This window comes from Culex quinquefasciatus, chromosome 3 (assembly GCF_015732765.1).
Source record: "Culex quinquefasciatus strain JHB chromosome 3, VPISU_Cqui_1.0_pri_paternal, whole genome shotgun sequence".
Taxonomy (NCBI): Eukaryota; Metazoa; Arthropoda; class Insecta; order Diptera; family Culicidae; genus Culex; species Culex quinquefasciatus.
In genome coordinates this window covers 75,955,743-75,972,344 of record NC_051863.1, presented here as the reverse complement: position 1 = coordinate 75,972,344, position 16,602 = coordinate 75,955,743, and the positions used below count along the sequence as shown (strand labels likewise).

The window sequence follows — 16,602 nt, the reverse complement described above, 5'->3', positions numbered from 1 at the left end:
GGCACATCTCGGTTCATGCCATCGACCTGCACGAAAACTAGATGTGAGTGACTAACTAAAGCTATACTAAAATGGATCTAATAAATATGAATTTTCCAGCTTTGAGCTGCGTCAAACAAACCGCTGCTTCAAGGAGTTTGTACTCATCCCAACAATCTCAAAGATCTACGTGCAGTCTCGTAAAATAGGATGGCAACTATACCTGGAAATGTATACCGAGAGTGCCGGAACTGTAAACAATACGGACTGCTGGAGAATATGAAGAATTGCCCCGGCTGCAGCTGCTCGTATCACGCAGCTTGCTTAGGAATCGAAGAAAAAATCTTCCACGAAGGTTGGAGATGCACTACCTGTTTGGCCAACGCGGACATACCCGTGAGCGAGTCAACCACGATCGCCTCAACCATGTCGACCTCGACTACCGCCGGTTCTACGGGGTCACTGCTCACCGAGCAAGCAAAAGCAGACTTACAGTGGATCGCGGAGCAAAGAGAGTCTATCTTGCGCGAAGTGGAAAGACAACAATCGGAACTGGGCCGCAAGAGAGAGGAGCTGGAGAAGATGAGCCGTGAGGTCGCCGAGGGGATACTGAGCGGAAGCCGACAAGCAGTAGCGCGCGGGTCAGGACAACACGCAGTCGATCCGGGCACTAACTCTTCAGCGGACTGGCTCCAAAAAATGATGGAAGAGATAAAAAACATCCCATTCGGAACACCGGGCCGGTCTTCAAACGACGCGCGATTCTTCGGACAAAGCTCCACCCCGATTAACTCAACTTGCCCTCCGACCTCACAACACGCAGCGGGCACGTTCACAGTGCTGAACCGCCCACCGGTCCCTTCGACAGGCTATACAAACAACTCTGGTGTGGAAGGATACAGAGCTGGAACAACCGCACCGCCATCTATAGCGCCGAATAAGAATGCAGGCCGGCCGCAACAAGGCTGGTCTCAACAGGAACAGCCGTCGCAAGGGCGGCCGCAGCAAGACTGGTCTCGTCAGGGACAGCAGCCGCAAGACTGGGTTCGACAAGGACAGCCGACGAAAGGGCAGCAGCAGCAAGACTGGTCCTGGCAGGGACAGCAGTCGCAAGGACAGCCGCCGCAAGACTGGTCTCAGCAGGGACAGCAGCCGCAAGGGCAGCCGCCGCAAGACTGGTCTCGTCAAGGGCAGCAGTCGCAAGGGCAGCCGCCGCAAGACCTGTCTCGTCAAGGACAGCCGCCGCAAGGGCAGCCGCCGCAAGACTGGTATCGGCAGGGACAGCAGCCGCAAGGGCAGCCGCCGCAAGACTGGTCTCGTCAAGGACAGCCGCCACAAGGGCAGCCGCCGCAAGACTGGTATCGGCAGGGACAGCAGCCGCAAGGGCAGCCGCCGCAAGACTGGTCTCGTCAGGACAGCCGCCGCAAGGGCAGCCGCCGCAAGACTGGTCTCGTCAAGGACAGCCGCCGCAAGGGCAGTCGCAGCAAGATCCTTGGCCGAATCCTATACCTCCGTTTCCGTCGTGCCCAACACAGCAACAGCTACTCGCCAGACAAGTCATGCCACGAGACCTCCCAACGTTCTACGGAAATCCAGAAGACTGGCCAATGTTCTTCTCGGCTTACACGAATTCTACCAACGCCTGCGGATATTCTAACGTGGAGAACATGGCACGGCTGCAGCGGGCGGTGCAGGGCAGAGCACTAGAACAAGTACAGGGCCGCTTACTTAACCCGCATCTGGTTCCACAGGTGCTTTCTACCCTGTACATGCTGTACGGAAGGCCCGAGCTAATCATTCAAACCCTGCTGGATAAGGTGCGCGAAACGCCGTCCCCAAAGCCTGAGAAACTGGAAACCTTAATTACCTACGGCCTGGCAGTCCAGAATTTGTGCGACCATATGCAAGCGGCAGGTCAAGTAACCCATCTCTGCAACCCAGTACTTCTGCGGGAACTGGTGGACAAGCTACCTGCCCAACAACGTCTGAACTGGGCGTTATTCAAGAAACAGTTCCAGACGGTCGATCTCAGCACATTTGCTGCATACATGACGATGATAGTAGGAGCGGCCTCCGAAGTTACAGTCGTCATAGACGCCAAACTGCCTCGGCCCGGGCGAACTGAACGCGGTAACCTACACGCCCACTCAACGAACGACACCCCAACCAGTGGTGCACCAACCTACACTGAGCCGACCAGAGAAGAACAACTCAGCAAAGATTCTACAAAGGACGTCGCGGAGATCCAGTGTCTCGCGTGCAACCGAAATAACCACAAAGTGAAGAATTGCGATACCTTTAAGGAGTGGGAGCCCGAATCACGTTGGCAGCTTGTACGGGAGAACCACCTTTGCTGGACATGCTTAGGCAGACACGGTCGCCGCCCCTGTAAGCTTAGAACTCGGTGCGGTGTGGACGGCTGCCCAGAACGGCATCATGAACTCCTACACCGAGCAGTAGCAAAGCCTCAAACACCAACTAAGAAAGAACAAACCCCAAGCGGAGTGACTGAACGTGCTGGAGACGGGCTCAACGCTCACCATGCGACTAGGAAGTCTACACTATTCCGGATTCTTCCCGTCACGCTATTCTGGAACGGAAAGTCGGTAGACACCTTTGCATTCCTAGACGACGGATCAGACCTGACCCTGGTTGACCAGACCATCGCTGAACGTCTCGGCATCGATGATGGCGAGCAAATCCCTTTGTGCCTCTCCTGGACTAGCAATGTGACAAGAGAGGAACCGAAGTCCCACCGAGTTCAGCTCCAAATCTCTGGGGAAGGCAAAAGCGAACTTTACGCCCTGAATGATACGAGGACTGTGGCCAGTCTAAACCTGCCGAAGCAGACGCTGCGCTATTCGGAATTAGTACGACGGTACACGTACCTACGAGGACTGCCGGTCAACAGCTATGAGGCAGCCACACCGGGGATTCTGATTGGCTCGAACAACGCCGGGCTAATAGCGACACTGAACCTGCGTGAGGGACAACTCGGCGAACCGTTAGCAAGCAAAACAAGGCTGGGATGGACGATCTACGGCTACTCTGCCAACAGCCAAGAAACATCAAACTTTGCTATGCACGTGTGTGAATGCCAGAAGGATGGAAAATCTGACCAGGAACTCCACGATCTCGTCAAGCGGCATTTTGCGGTCGAAAGCATCGGCGTTTCCGCTGAAAAGGCGCCGGAATCTGAAGAAGATAAGCGCGCCCGCCATATCCTTGAGGAAACGACAAAACGCGTATCAAACAGATTCGAAACCGGACTGCTGTGGCAACACGACCACGTAGAACTTCCCAACAGCTTCCCTATGGCGATGCGCCGCCTGGAGTGCTTCGAACGCAGGATGATAAAAGACCCAGAACTGCAAGCCAGCGTGCAGCGGCAAATTAATGAGTACCTGGATAAGGGCTATATCCACGAGGTGACACCACAGGAAATGGAGGCAACAGATCCACGCAAGGTTTGGTATCTACCACTGGGTGCCGTGAGGAACCCAAAGAAGCCAGGAAGGTCAGACTCATATGGGATGCCGCGGCCAAGGTAGGAGGCGTTTCGTTGAACTCAAACCTCCTTAAAGGACCCGACCTGCTCAAACCTCTGGCGTCAGTAATCTGCGGCTTCCGGGAGCGGCCGATAGCTGTCTGTGGGGACCTTAAGGAAATGTTCCACCAGTTTAAAATCCGCAAAGATGACGTACCGAGTCAACGGTTTCTTTATCGTGATCACCCCTCAGAACCTGTGAAGGTGTTTGCGATGGATGTGGGAAGTTTTGGTGCTACCTGCTCGCCTTGTCAAGCCCAATACATCAAAAATCGGAACGCCATGGAACACGCAGCGGAGTACCCGGAAGCAGCAGAAGCTATCGTAAATAAACACTACGTCGATGACTACCTCGACAGCTTCGACTCGGAGGCCAAGGCTATCAAGGTAGCACTTGAGGTGAAGGAAGTGCACGCCCGTGGAGGGTTTGAGATCAGAAACTGGCACTCGAACTCCCGTGCACTTCTGGAACGGGTCGGGGAGCCGAAGCAGACGCAAACGAAGGCCATCAACATCGACGCGGAGAGCGAAGCCGAACGGGTTCTAGGACTACTGTGGCTGCCAGAGGAGGACATCCTAGCCTTCGCGACGCAATTGCAGCTTGACGGCATCCCTCCCACAAAGCGGAACATCTTACGTTGTGTAATGAGCCTCTTCGACTCCCAGGGAATACTGTCCCACATCACCATCCAAGGTCGGATGATCATCCAGGATACATGGCGCAACAACACAAAGTGGGATGACGAAGTCATCGAAGCTATTCGTATACGATGGCTCAGGTGGACGAAGCTTTTCAAAAGAGTCAGCGAAATAAAGCTCCACAGGGCGTACTTTCCTGGATTTTCGGCTGCAGAGATAGGTTCGGTGGAACTGCACGTGTTTACAGACGCGAGCGAAGATGCTTACGCCTGTACAGCCTACTTCCGAGCTGTAATCAACGGAAAGGTCTACGTTACGCTGGCTATGGCCAAAGCAAAAGTTGCACCACTAAAAGCGCTCTCGGTACCACGCCTCGAGCTAATGGGAGCTCTACTTGGAGCACGGCTGGCCAAGGCGGTCATGGCGTACCACTCCTTTCCGATCTGTCGGCGAGTTTTCTGGACAGACTCTAAAACAACTCTAGCCTGGATCCAGTCGGAACACCGGCGGTACAGACAGTTCGTGGCCTTCAGAGTGGGCGAAATTCTCAGCAAAACCAATGCCATCGAATGGAGATACATTCCCACGCTACTCAACCCGGCTGACGAAGCAACCAAGTGGGGCAAAGGACCTAGTACGGACGTCAAGTCGCGGTGGTTCCGTGGACCAGACTTCCTGTATCAACCCGAGACGGAATGGCCAGAGCAGCTGAGATCGGAACTGTTGGAAACGGACGAAGAACTGCGGCCCTGCATGGCGCATAAAGAACACCACATCGAGGACATCTTCGAGATCAACCACTTCTCTAGATGGGAGCTGCTACAAAGGACCGCGGCTTACGTTCTACGGTTCGTAGAAAACTGCAAGCGTACGAGACAAAACCAACCCCGTCTAAAAGGCTGTCTAAAGGTGAGGAGCTTCGGAAGGCGGAAAACAGCCTGTGGCGCAATGTGCAGGAAACAGCGTATCCGGATGAGCTGACCATCTTGAAGCAGGGCGAAGCAGGATCCAAGAAGACCATCGACAAAACGAGTCCTGTCTACAAGCTGACACCTTTTCTGGACGAAGACGAGGTAATGCGGGTTGACAGCCGCATCGGAGCCGTTCCACATGTCACCTACGACTTCAAGTTTCCGGTTATTCTCCCCCGAAATCATCACCTCACCAAGCTAATAGTCGATTGGTACCACCGCCGGTACCTACACGCGAACCACAGGACAGTTCACAACGAAGTTCGCCAAAGATACCATATATCAAACCTTTACACAGTCGTCCACCAAGTCGCGAAGAACTGCCAGGCCTGCAAGATCAACAAAGCGACACCAACGACCCCCCGAATGGCACCCCTACCAGATTCACGACTAGCGGCTGGGGCTCGACCGTTTTCCTACGTCGGACTCGACTATTTCGGCCCTATCTCGGTCCGAGTCGGCAGAAGCCGCGTTAAACGATGGGTTGCACTCTTTACCTGCCTAACGGTGAGGGCAGTCCATTTGGAAGTAGTACACTCTCTATCTACAGAGTCGTGTAAGATGGCGGTGCGGCGATTTGTGTCACGGCGAGGTTCTCCGGTTGAAATACACTCGGACAACGGAACCAAATTTCAAGGTGCAAGCCGGGAGTTGAAGGAGGAAATCACAACGATCGATCAATTACTTGGATATAAGTTCGCATTATGAATGCCAAAACTGTGTTATTTGATGAACTCCAACATCAACTTTCATTTAAAGTTTGTTTGAACGCTATAGTTAATGCAAAAACAATTAAATACAATAAAATTATAACTTTACCAAAAATGCGAAACATTTCACTTGAAATATTTCATAGGCGTTCGAAGCACCGGTAAGGCAAAGCAGAAATTTATGGTTTCGATTTCCTTAAATTCTAGCAAATTTGTATATAAACTATCGATTGTTTTGATGTTAACAGCTAATTTGAGACCTGAAGAATGCCATTTACTAATATTTCAGTCCAAATTTGTGCGATTCATAAGTAAAATCGAGTGTCCGGAATTCGAAGCAAAAGTGTCCGGATTTCAAATCAGCTTTTACCAGTGTCCGGGATTCGAAGCACAACAAGTCACTTTAATTTTAAAATTTTGATGGAAAATGGTTAGAAAAGACATAGTTTGCATGCATTTGCTTGAAACTGACTGTTTATACTACATCCTGATGATGTTTCTACATTTCCAACTTATTACATGATTTTTTGCCAGCTATAACAAAAATGATATGCTACTAAGTGTCCGGATTTCGAATCATGACGTTACATCGGTAATTTCCCGTCATGACATTGAATAACTTATGTATTTTGCGTAAATTTATCATATGTATGATTCCGATAAATCATTTATCAAGTAACTTTGAATGGCATTGCGTAAGCAAACATACAATGTTTTTCTTACTGTCTTTCATATCCTTTCCGAGCCAAGGGGAAAAAATCGATTCCAAACGCCGTGACAATCTGGCGCCGCAGTCGCGTACGGAATATCACTGGTTGAATCTTTGCCATAACAATGATTGCTAAACTGCCTTCAATTCCGTTCGCAGTGATGATTTCACTCGATGTAAATGCCAAAAAAAATGATTCCATTGCAGCCACTGCGGCGATAATTGGGAACTGAATTTATCACATGGGGGGTATTTTCAATAAATTGTAAAAAAGCACTACAGGCAGTCTGTGCAGGTCATTCTAACCGGAAATGACTTTTCAGTTTAACCACCCGCGAAACTGTTACGGACGACACGGCGGAGTGGCTGTCCAAATCCATTCACATAAAACGGTTTTGCTTTCTCGCCGTTCACCTGAAATGAATATTTAATAACTGGGAGCCTTTTTTGGTGTTGAGTTGACATAAAAGGAGCTCCACACAGAGGAGGAGGAATGTTGAAATGGTCCTTCAGCGGGTCCTCGAAGTACACGACTATGGGTAGGATTTCAAAGTGGGACGCTATTAAATTCAATTTTAGACATTCCGGCGAAAAACTGTGCAAAATCCGGCCGATGCTTGCTTTTGGGGGTTGTTCAACCATGGCGAGTGCTTTTCTGTTTAAACAAACGTTTAGCCGCTGGTTGGCTAAACTGGAATGGTCTTTCATCTCGCTGTCGAGGAAAGTGAGGAAGGTTAACGAAATTGGGTGTAATGGTATGCCAATGAGACATCCAGGACGACAAAGGGTGCGCTACTGATTGGATGGATTCTTGAACTGGTTAATAAGGAGTTTATTGGATCTAAAACGTTCATGGACGTGGATCGATAAATCGCCGTAGAAGTGGTTTGTTGACGCATGTATATCAAAGTTAGGTTAAGTTAAGGACGACCTTTACAAAACATCAAAAGATGATTTCAAATATTAGATTTTAAAATTGAAACTTAAATTTCTTATAACTTTGATAAACATGGACATTATTAATAAATTTAAATCAGTAAGAAACCGTGTATACATGTTCTAAAAATGTTATTTGTTTGTTATTTATATGTTTTTGTTTATTTAAGGTCAATCACTAAAATGCGTTTTTATCGAAACCAACTCGAGACAACAAAGCACAGCCACGACGAAATGGCATAAGGCGAAAGGTGAATTCGTTAACTGGGTATCGACAGCTTATTCATGAGTATGATTCGATAGTCTCCTTTTCATATCCCCAATCTAAAACAAAATTGTTTGGCTTTGACTTTTGTTTTGCCTGGAAGAGTTCACACGGTCCGATAGTTGATTATAAAATAACAATGGCTTCTTACTTGATTGATTGCATTGTTTATTGTCATCTCAATGTTGGTCTTTTAGCATTGTTTTGCTTGAATATTATAAGAAAAATTTCCGAAAAAAACGCCCTTTTGAAAAACTTTTAGAATTTTATACATGAAATAGTCAAAAATTAAAGAAGTTCATTCCACTCACACCCTATTGTAAACGCGTTTTGAAAATATATAGGGGAGAGTGGGGAGACTTGATCCCCGGGGACACTTGATACCAAGCCTGTATCTCGTCAGTACACACATATTTCTAAAAAGTGCTGCAAAAAACTTCCAAGAGATCTTTTTTCTTTGTTTTGATAAGTATAGAAAACACTCAAAAAATATTCAAAACAATATTTTTTATACATGAATTGTTTGATAAACATATCAACTCCAAAACCTTTACGCATTTGACGTCAAATTTATCGTCATACTATTTTTAAAATCAATTTTTTTAAAAAGTGCGTTTAGGGAGACTTGATCCCTGCATTTTTACAGTCACTGGAATCAGCCTCAAGATTAATTAATTGGGCTGGGTTTTCGTACATAGTTTCCTTTAGTATATTTATACATAACTAACTGCAGTTTGAACCGTTTTTCAAAAGTTTTGTAAACAAAAATTACCAGCTTTTGTAAACATGCTCAATTTTTGTCTAAACAAGAAAATTTTTAGTTTTTAAATATTTTGCATGCTAAACTTGTTATATTTTGAACATAAACGTACAGGTTTAATGTGAAATTGCTATAACTTATAGAAAATTAACAGTTTGGATGGATAAGAAACATTTTGCTTAAGATTTCTTAAAAAATGTTGAAAGGGGGATCAAATTACCCCCAACATTTTAAAAATGCCGGCTTAAAATATTTTTTTTAAAACGCTTGGCATAATTCGAAGAGTTTATCTGATGAAATACCCTTATCAGCCAAACATAGTTGAATGTTTAAGCTTTCAATTCATGCAAAAAGTTCATAGTTTTGTGAGAAATTGACAGAGTTATGTGCGATACAAAAAAAGGGGATCAAGTCTCCCCACTCTCCCCTACATGAGATTCTTGCTATACATTTGAAATAACATTAATATTGTTTTTGCGTGGTTGCCTTTCACCCAGTCGGCCTGGGTTTGATTCCAGATGGTCCCGGTGGCATTTTTCAAGACGAAATTTGTCTGATCACGCCATCCGTGGGACGGGGAAGTAAATGTTGGCCCCGGTCTAACCTAGAGGTTAAGTCGTTAGCTTCGTGTTATATCTATAGATCAAATAAAAAAGCAACCATTTTAGTGCTGTAAATTCAGTAATATCCCTAATTGAACATGAATCTATTGCTATTGAATCACAAGAGTGAAATAAGTTCGTATTTTTTTAAACATTCTTAACAAAAATCTCGGAAGATTGGCTGACTTCTTTTTAGTCAACTTCCCCCAGTGTATCAGAAAAAATTTCAGTATGTTCTGCTCATCAGTCGAAAATCATCACAAATATTAACCCCTTCAAATTTTACGCGCTGTTGTAAATCTTTGACATCTGTTTTTGCACCACCGACACCTTTACTGAACTCGCTACCAGCTTCCATTCCTTCGTGCAATTTGTCTTAGTTGCTTATGTTTTTATTTTCATTTGAAATTCAGTTCATTTTCTCATCTTCTATTTTTAGAACATTCACACTCACTCATCACACACGCACACACACACACTCGATTTACACAGTCGCGAGCGCGTGTGTTCAAACAGAAACCAGACCAAGAATCATCGCAAATCGTTGTTTTTCCCCTGAAATCACACCACCACCACCAGCTGCAGTGAACATTGTTGCTCGATGAATGTAAATTTTCAGGAAAATTGCAAACATTCCCGTCTGACCACTGACGGAGGTTGGTTGAGGTTTTAAGTCGTGCGATTCTTCTCTCTCTCTCTTTTTAACTTAATTTGGCTTAAATCGCCTCGAGTCAGGTGGCGTATTGCTTATCATTGATTACGGTGTGATTAAACCGACGTGTTTGGACAAGTGTGTGTGTGTCGGTTGACATTGGTGATTCAAGTGTTATCAATAATTTGTTGGTAAACATTTCAAGCCGTATTGAAGCAGCTTTGAACGACGACGACCACGGCGAATAAATCGTGGTGTGGTGAGCAGCTTCGGTTGCTGCAGCTGGGCTGAGAAAAATCAGAGCAGAGAGCCAGTGCGACTGGGAGCGGGAAATTTCTCCACGGAGAGAAAATGAGGTTTGTTTTTATAATCATCCTAGGAGTGAGAGGGGGTCAAATCGGGTTTAATGAACTAACAATTTGAAGAGGAAATTTAAATGTAGAAAATTGTACTGTATCATACTGAAGAGAAGAATGTTATATTTTTAATTTTTTTTAAAGAACAAAAAATATTGTTAAGATAAAAGAAATCATAACGTATTTTGAAATGTAGTATTTCATGCAATTAAAATTAAAAAATATTTGAACCACCATTACACAGTCGTCCAGATTGCAAAATATATTGAAAATTGATTTTCTGAAAATGGTGCAGTCATCAGGAGCCTTGCTATCTTCAGATCAGTTGTTGTTAATGGGAAGGGGAAACTTTTGCTGCTAGAAACCGCACCATTATATGGAAAATCCATTATCGGGACCACTGTGCATTATGTCACATTCATATTTTAAGGGACCACAACGATAAATGCTGTAATATTCTTAGGCTGTTGCGAAAACCGGTCTGAAAAAATGAGGGATTTTTTTTTCTAAAACTCTCAATATTTCAGTGACATTTTAAGTGCAATCAGCCGCAAACAATTTAAAATGCTATCCCCTGTGTTTAAAATGTTTGAGTTTATATATAAAAAAATCACGAGATTCACGGAGTGCATAATTGGCAAAGGGAGCGCGTGGTCGTAAAAATATTCGGAGAGAAAAGTAATTTTTTTTTGTGTGTGCCTTTTGTTTCGCATTTTTGTCGTGTATTGTGTGCTGCGAAAAGAAGATTGCCCTCTGAAAATGTAGCTTCATCAGTGCATAATTGGCAAAGGGAGCGCGTGGTCGTAAAAAATATTCGGAGTGAAAAGTGATTTCTTTTGTGATTTTCAAAGCCCTTCCTATATCATCGTTGATCGGAAGGCACAGCGTCGGGTGGATTGTGTTTAAATTTTTCGAATAAGGATTTATTTTTTTTGCGGTGAAAAAGCCATTTCTTTATAATGAACGAAAGACGCACTGACAATTTGGATCGTTGAGTTAATAGTGGAGCAAACTAGGGGTCGGACATCTCGGTCAATAGGTTAACAATAGTTTGTTAACATATTTATATTTCGTCAATAGTTTAACGTGACCTTACCTTGTATTTTGCAACCTTGATCCAAAAAAAAAACGCTGTCAAATTAAAATGTCAACATAAACGTAAACACACACACACTCTGTCACAAAAATTATCAACTGGACGGTGCCATCAAATTTCAAGGCGGTGGCCACATCAACCATTCGATCTTCCGCAAGAACTTCTTGCTGGACCGGTTGGCTCCGTTGGCCGAGCTGAAGGAGGCTTTCGAGCGGGACTTACATTGACTCAAGAAATAGATGGAGGCCGCCGCCGTGGCCGTCAAGAGTTTGGAGCTACAAGAAGACGACATCGCTTTGGTTATGGCCTGCCCGGACCAGAACCCGCTGGAGGCAACTACGGGTTTGGTTCCACTGTTCGGAACTGACGTGTAGGGGCATGCGTACTACCTGCTGAGCAAGAACCTGCGTCGCAATTAAGTCAATGCCATTTGGGACGTGGGCAACTGGTAGAGTCGGCAGGAGTTCCAGAAATAATATTAGGAAGTAAACATTTAATAAAATTATAGCGAAGTTTCTGAAGAAAGAAATTTTAAGGCTAATTCGAATTTTAACCTTGCCAATCCTGTGCACCGGCCGGGAGACATGACCGTCTGTTCCTGCTAAGACCTCCCTCCTGTCTGAACGTTATCTTGCGTGGCTCCGTGCGGACGGTACTGAAGTCCATGCGAAAAGGAAACGTTCTACGATCCGCTGAGCCGGTGCATTCAGACCGTAAGCTGCGCGTTTTTTCCGGAATGCCAAGTTCGACCACGTTATGCGTCTGAGAAACGCCAAAATAATCGATTCAGGGCGATTCGGAGGTTCGGATTGGGGATTCAATTCATTAACAGGTTTAATTGAATGTTTTACCTCCTTTTTTTCACGCGAGAGGAGAAATTACGGCCATATTCATAGTCAGAAATCTGGAAAAATCCTGCGAACCGAGAAACCCGTTAAATTTTGCCGCAAGCTGCACCGGAGCTGCTTCTTTTGCTTGCTGCTCTGAAACTTTCTCCCGTTCTAACTCCGTTTTACTCGTTCAAAAGAGCAGATTCTTCGTTCAGGTAAGAGCGAGGGTAAGAGCTCTCTCTTATAATGGCCGGCTTTGACCGAATTTTCGACTAAGTATTTCTATTTTTCATGAATTTTCGGATTATTAGCAGAGACTAAGCGGAAACGACAAAAAACTTCGGTCGTCAAAATGTTGATTGATCCATCTGTCATCTGTCAAACCAAGGTGTCCAAATGCAGGTCGAAACATTTTTCGTTAATATATTGACGAAATATCAAAAACAACGTCAATATATTGACGAATAGTTAAAACTTTGACTCTGACCAACCCCTAGGGAGCAAAATAAATGTGCGTGAGTGAAAGAAAGACCTTCCCATAGCATCGTTGCTCGGAAGGCTCGCCGACGGGTCTGTTATGAAGTCCTCCCCATAGCGTCTCTCGGGAGGCATCGAAAAGCCAATACCTTATCCTTCTAACCCAAAAAAATGTTATCACGTGATGCTTGAAGGAGATGCTGTGGATTCAACGGTCTCAAGCGGTATCAACAATTATATAGCGAAAAACTATTTGCTTGATGAGTCTGCAACTTCAACTATCGGACTAACATTCCTCCCTTTCGTTGAACTGCAGGCTTCTTGGGAGGGCACCGGTATTGACTTATAAAGAAGGGATCTTCAGAGGTTAAACAGTAAACGGATGGTTGGCTCCCACTGATCATTTTGGATTCATTGTTTAACTTCAGCTGATCTGTCAATAACGGAGTAGCAGTTCATTGGCAGTCAACCATGCTCATGCTCATGCTCATGCTCGAAAAAAATCACGAGATTCACGGAATTTTCCATGCACCGCAAAATAATGTTTAGAGCAAAACATTTTTTTTGTTACAACTGAGATCTTTTGAAACCAGCTGAGTACAAACCGACTGTATTCCTGTATTATGCATTTTCGTGCTTTTGAATTGAATTTCTGGCTCGCTATTTCAAATTCCATATATTTTTAAAATTTGTTGGTCCCTCTTCGAGCTTGGCCAGGGCCGAGGGACAAAAACTTTGAAAATATTTGGATCGATCCTAAGCGTAGACGCGTCTTTTTGAACTTTCCAAGACGGATTAGATGGCGCGGAGTTACATTTTTTTTTTGAAAAATGTTGTTTTTGCAAAAATTGGTGAAAAGTGCAATTTTTCGGACCACTCTAACACGGAAAAGAACTGTTCTAAAAAAAAAGAAAAATTTCTAAATACTAACGAAAATTTTTTTTTGCGGAAAAAAATGTTTTTGCGGTGCTGTACATTGTAATTTCATAAAAGTTCAAAATATTTTTAAACGAGTCCAAACATGTCAAATATGATTATCAATGCAGAAAAAGGCATTTAAGATTGTTCTCAGTTGATTAGATTTCTATTACCATTAAAATTTTGATATTTTTTTGAAAAAATATTTTTTTGCCCCCTGATTTTTCGGACCAATTTTCAAGGGGGGCGACATAAACTTTGAAAAATATTTGCAACGGCCTAACCTGTTAGCGAAAAATCTTAAAATATATGGTGTTTTCAGATCTTACTTTCGAGAATTGGTAAGAATTGGATAGTTATTGTGCCTTCCACAGGTAAAAACTAAAACAGTTTCTTTTCTCCATACATTTTGACGATTTTTACCAAACAAACTTCAAGCGATTAGAGAGAGGGGTTCCCGTAGTCAGAATGAACTCAAATTTAGAATTTAGCCTGGTGATGGACCAATCTTTGATTTCAGGTGGTAGCTCTGTAGAAATTCGGATTTGGACCATCCTACTGCGACACGAAACGAAACTATTGGCACTACGCCCCCCGGGGCATGGCCTTCCTCTAACGTGGGATTTCTGCTCCAGCGCCTCTGACGAGACAGGAGAAACCGGGACCGACGTTTTACTTCACCATCCGATAGAAGCTCAGTGGATAAGGCGGGAATCGAACCCGCGTCTCATAGCATCATCGGGATCGGCAGCCGAAGCCGCTACCCCTGCGCCACGAGACCCACTGCGACACATTTTGGTTAAATTTGCGTAGATGATTGTCTGTTTCATAACTAACTGCATTTCTTTATATTTCTTCCCCGCCATCTTGGATTGAAAATTTACAAATCACTTTAGAGCACCTTTGGGATTATTTTAGAGCTCAACGACAAAACAAGACATAAAATAGTAGTTTATGAAACAAGTTGCAAAAAGAGGATTTTTTCAGCACGAGTCGTACATTAATCCAACGAGGTTCACCGAGTTGGATAAATACGACGAGTGCTGAAAAAATCAAGTTTTGCAACGAGTTCCATACAACATTTTTTGCAATTCCAAAAAACACCCATTGAGTGAAATTTTAAGTCAAATTTTCATGTATTTGTCAATAGTTCGTTTAAATCAAAACAATGTTGAAAAGTGTTACTTTTCGAAACAAGTGCTGAAAAGTTCAACTTTTCAGCACCCATTTCAGTGCGTAAAAGTAGAACTTTTCAGCATTTATTTTGAAAAGTGTTTCTATTCGATTCTGTTATTTTTGGTACAGAAAAGTAGGTTATTTCGTCGTTCAAGAAGGACAGGAAAAGTAGGGGAAATATACCCATTTTAATCACACTAAGCCGTTCGACCAATTCTCATCACTTTTGCCGTTTCTGCTATTAAATTAACATTTTCAGATGTTTCAACAATCGAGAGTTGCTTGCTCACTTTTATTTGAGCTATTTATTACTTTGGAACAGTCAAAAACACTTTATATAAGCTGTAATTCATGATCAAAGTGCTGATAGGCCGATAATAGAAATAGGCTGAGAAAGGGTATAGTTCCCCTAAGTAGTTTCACGACGGAATAGCAAAAAACATTTTTTTGCAATTCCGCTGTGAAACTGTCAACTTTTCCTGTCATTCTTGATCGACGAAATAGCCTTCTTTTCTGTACCAGAAATAACAGAATCGAATAGCAACACTTTTCAAAATAAATGCTGAAAAGTTCTACTTTTCAGCACTGAAATGAGTGCTGAAAAGTTGAACTTTTCAGCACTTGTTTCGAAAAGTAAAACTTTTCAACATTTTTTTTATTTAAACGATTTATTGGAAAAATATATGAAAATTTGATTTAAATTTCACTCAATTGGTGTTTTTCGGAATTGCAAAAAATATTGTATGGAACTCGTTGCAAAACTTGATTTTTTCAGCACTCGTCGTATTTATCCAACTCGGTGAACCTCGTTGGATAAATGTACGACTCGTGCTGAAAAAATCCTCTTTTTGCAACTTGTTGCATAAACTACTATTTCGTGATGATTATCCGTAGTGAAAATTTTCCGAGGACTTTGGATAATCGAGTCCAATAGCTGAAAGCTATTTTAAACACATTTTCAGCATGTATTTGCATCGGATTTCTTTGTACATTTTTCGAAAATTAAGAAATAACAATAATAGTTAACCTAAATCCAAAATAGCAACAAATAGTAAATAAAAAACTTGTTTTAAGGGGGTTAAACTGATACCTACACTTTCCAATGTGCCAATGTTATCCTTTCATTTTTATGTAATTGATTTCTTGAAGTCCACGTTTTCACCCCATTCTCTCCTGGGCTAGATTCTGCTCCTTACAGGCCCCGAGTAGCGCCACGTTTCGACTTCATTCTCGCTCCATCGCTGGTAGCGAACAGATTAGATCACTCACTCAGAGTTCAAGTGGTGCGTTATCGTTGGCCAACTTTTGGGAATAACAACCCTTCCCAAGTCGTTGTCGCGTGCTAATTTAATTACCATGGTGAAGCATTTAGTCATTTGGGTTTTTTTTCTATTTCTCTCTCTCTTCCGGCAGTGATTTGACCAACGGTGGTGGTGGTGGACCCGGTGAGCCGTCCCTTACTCCCGAAGGTAGCCTCAACTACGGCGGGGAGACTGATAGCCTGTTGACCGAAGCTGGACCAACATCCGCCGTTGAGGAGCTGGACGGTGGGGACATGACTGGCGCCAGCAAGGAGCAAGATCCGGCGACGGCCGCCGCTGCCGCCGGGACATCGAGTGTGGCCAGCGCGGCGGGCGACAGTACGGCGTCCCTGGTGTACTCGTTCGCCAAGAAGGTGGTCACCGTCGGAATTATCTACTTTGTCGGCTACATGGGCTGGTCGGTGGCGTGGCTCATTACGCCGGTCATTCTGTCCGTGGCACGCGACCAGTGGCGCACCAAAAATGAAACCCGCCGGAACGTGGCCAAGGCGTCCGCCCTCGCCAACGATAAGGATGTTATTCTGGCACGGCTCGGCGATCTGCCGGCTTGGGTGAGTAAAGTTTGCTTGTTTTTATTATGTGACTGGATTTATTTATTCATTCTGTGCTGCCGTTTTTTGTGACGCTTGATTTGCCCTGGGTTTGCGATATCAATCT

The 16,602-nt window shown here is 44.2% G+C and overlaps 2 protein-coding genes and 1 pseudogene across 12 annotated transcripts in view; all 3 read left to right on the top strand.

The window, feature by feature from the left end:
• The window catches only part of LOC6032752 (extended synaptotagmin-2), a 67,953-nt gene that overhangs the window by 20,704 nt on the left and 30,647 nt on the right, over window positions 1–16,602 (top strand). For 8 of the 11 annotated variants that reach the window (XM_038265840.1, XM_038265839.1, XM_038265837.1 and 5 more), the window contains exons 2-3: window positions 9,976–10,126; window positions 16,037–16,496. In XM_038265840.1, coding sequence (XP_038121768.1) covers window positions 10,122–10,126; window positions 16,037–16,496 — 465 coding nt within the window. In that variant the 5' untranslated portion in view covers window positions 9,976–10,121. Of the gene's footprint in view, window positions 1–9,849; window positions 10,127–15,816; window positions 15,907–16,036; window positions 16,497–16,602 lie in introns of those variants that run through there. The other 3 variants (XM_038265836.1, XM_038265845.1, XM_038265844.1) reach the window with 3 other exon arrangements.
• On the top strand, window positions 3,647–5,612 carry LOC119768998. The gene is made up of 3 exons (XM_038260869.1): window positions 3,647–5,013; window positions 5,064–5,360; window positions 5,435–5,612. The coding sequence occupies exons 1-3, from the start codon at window positions 3,647–3,649 to the stop codon at window positions 5,610–5,612; spliced, it is 1,842 nt and encodes a 613-aa protein (XP_038116797.1).
• Window positions 11,149–12,357, top strand: LOC6044822 (annotated as a pseudogene).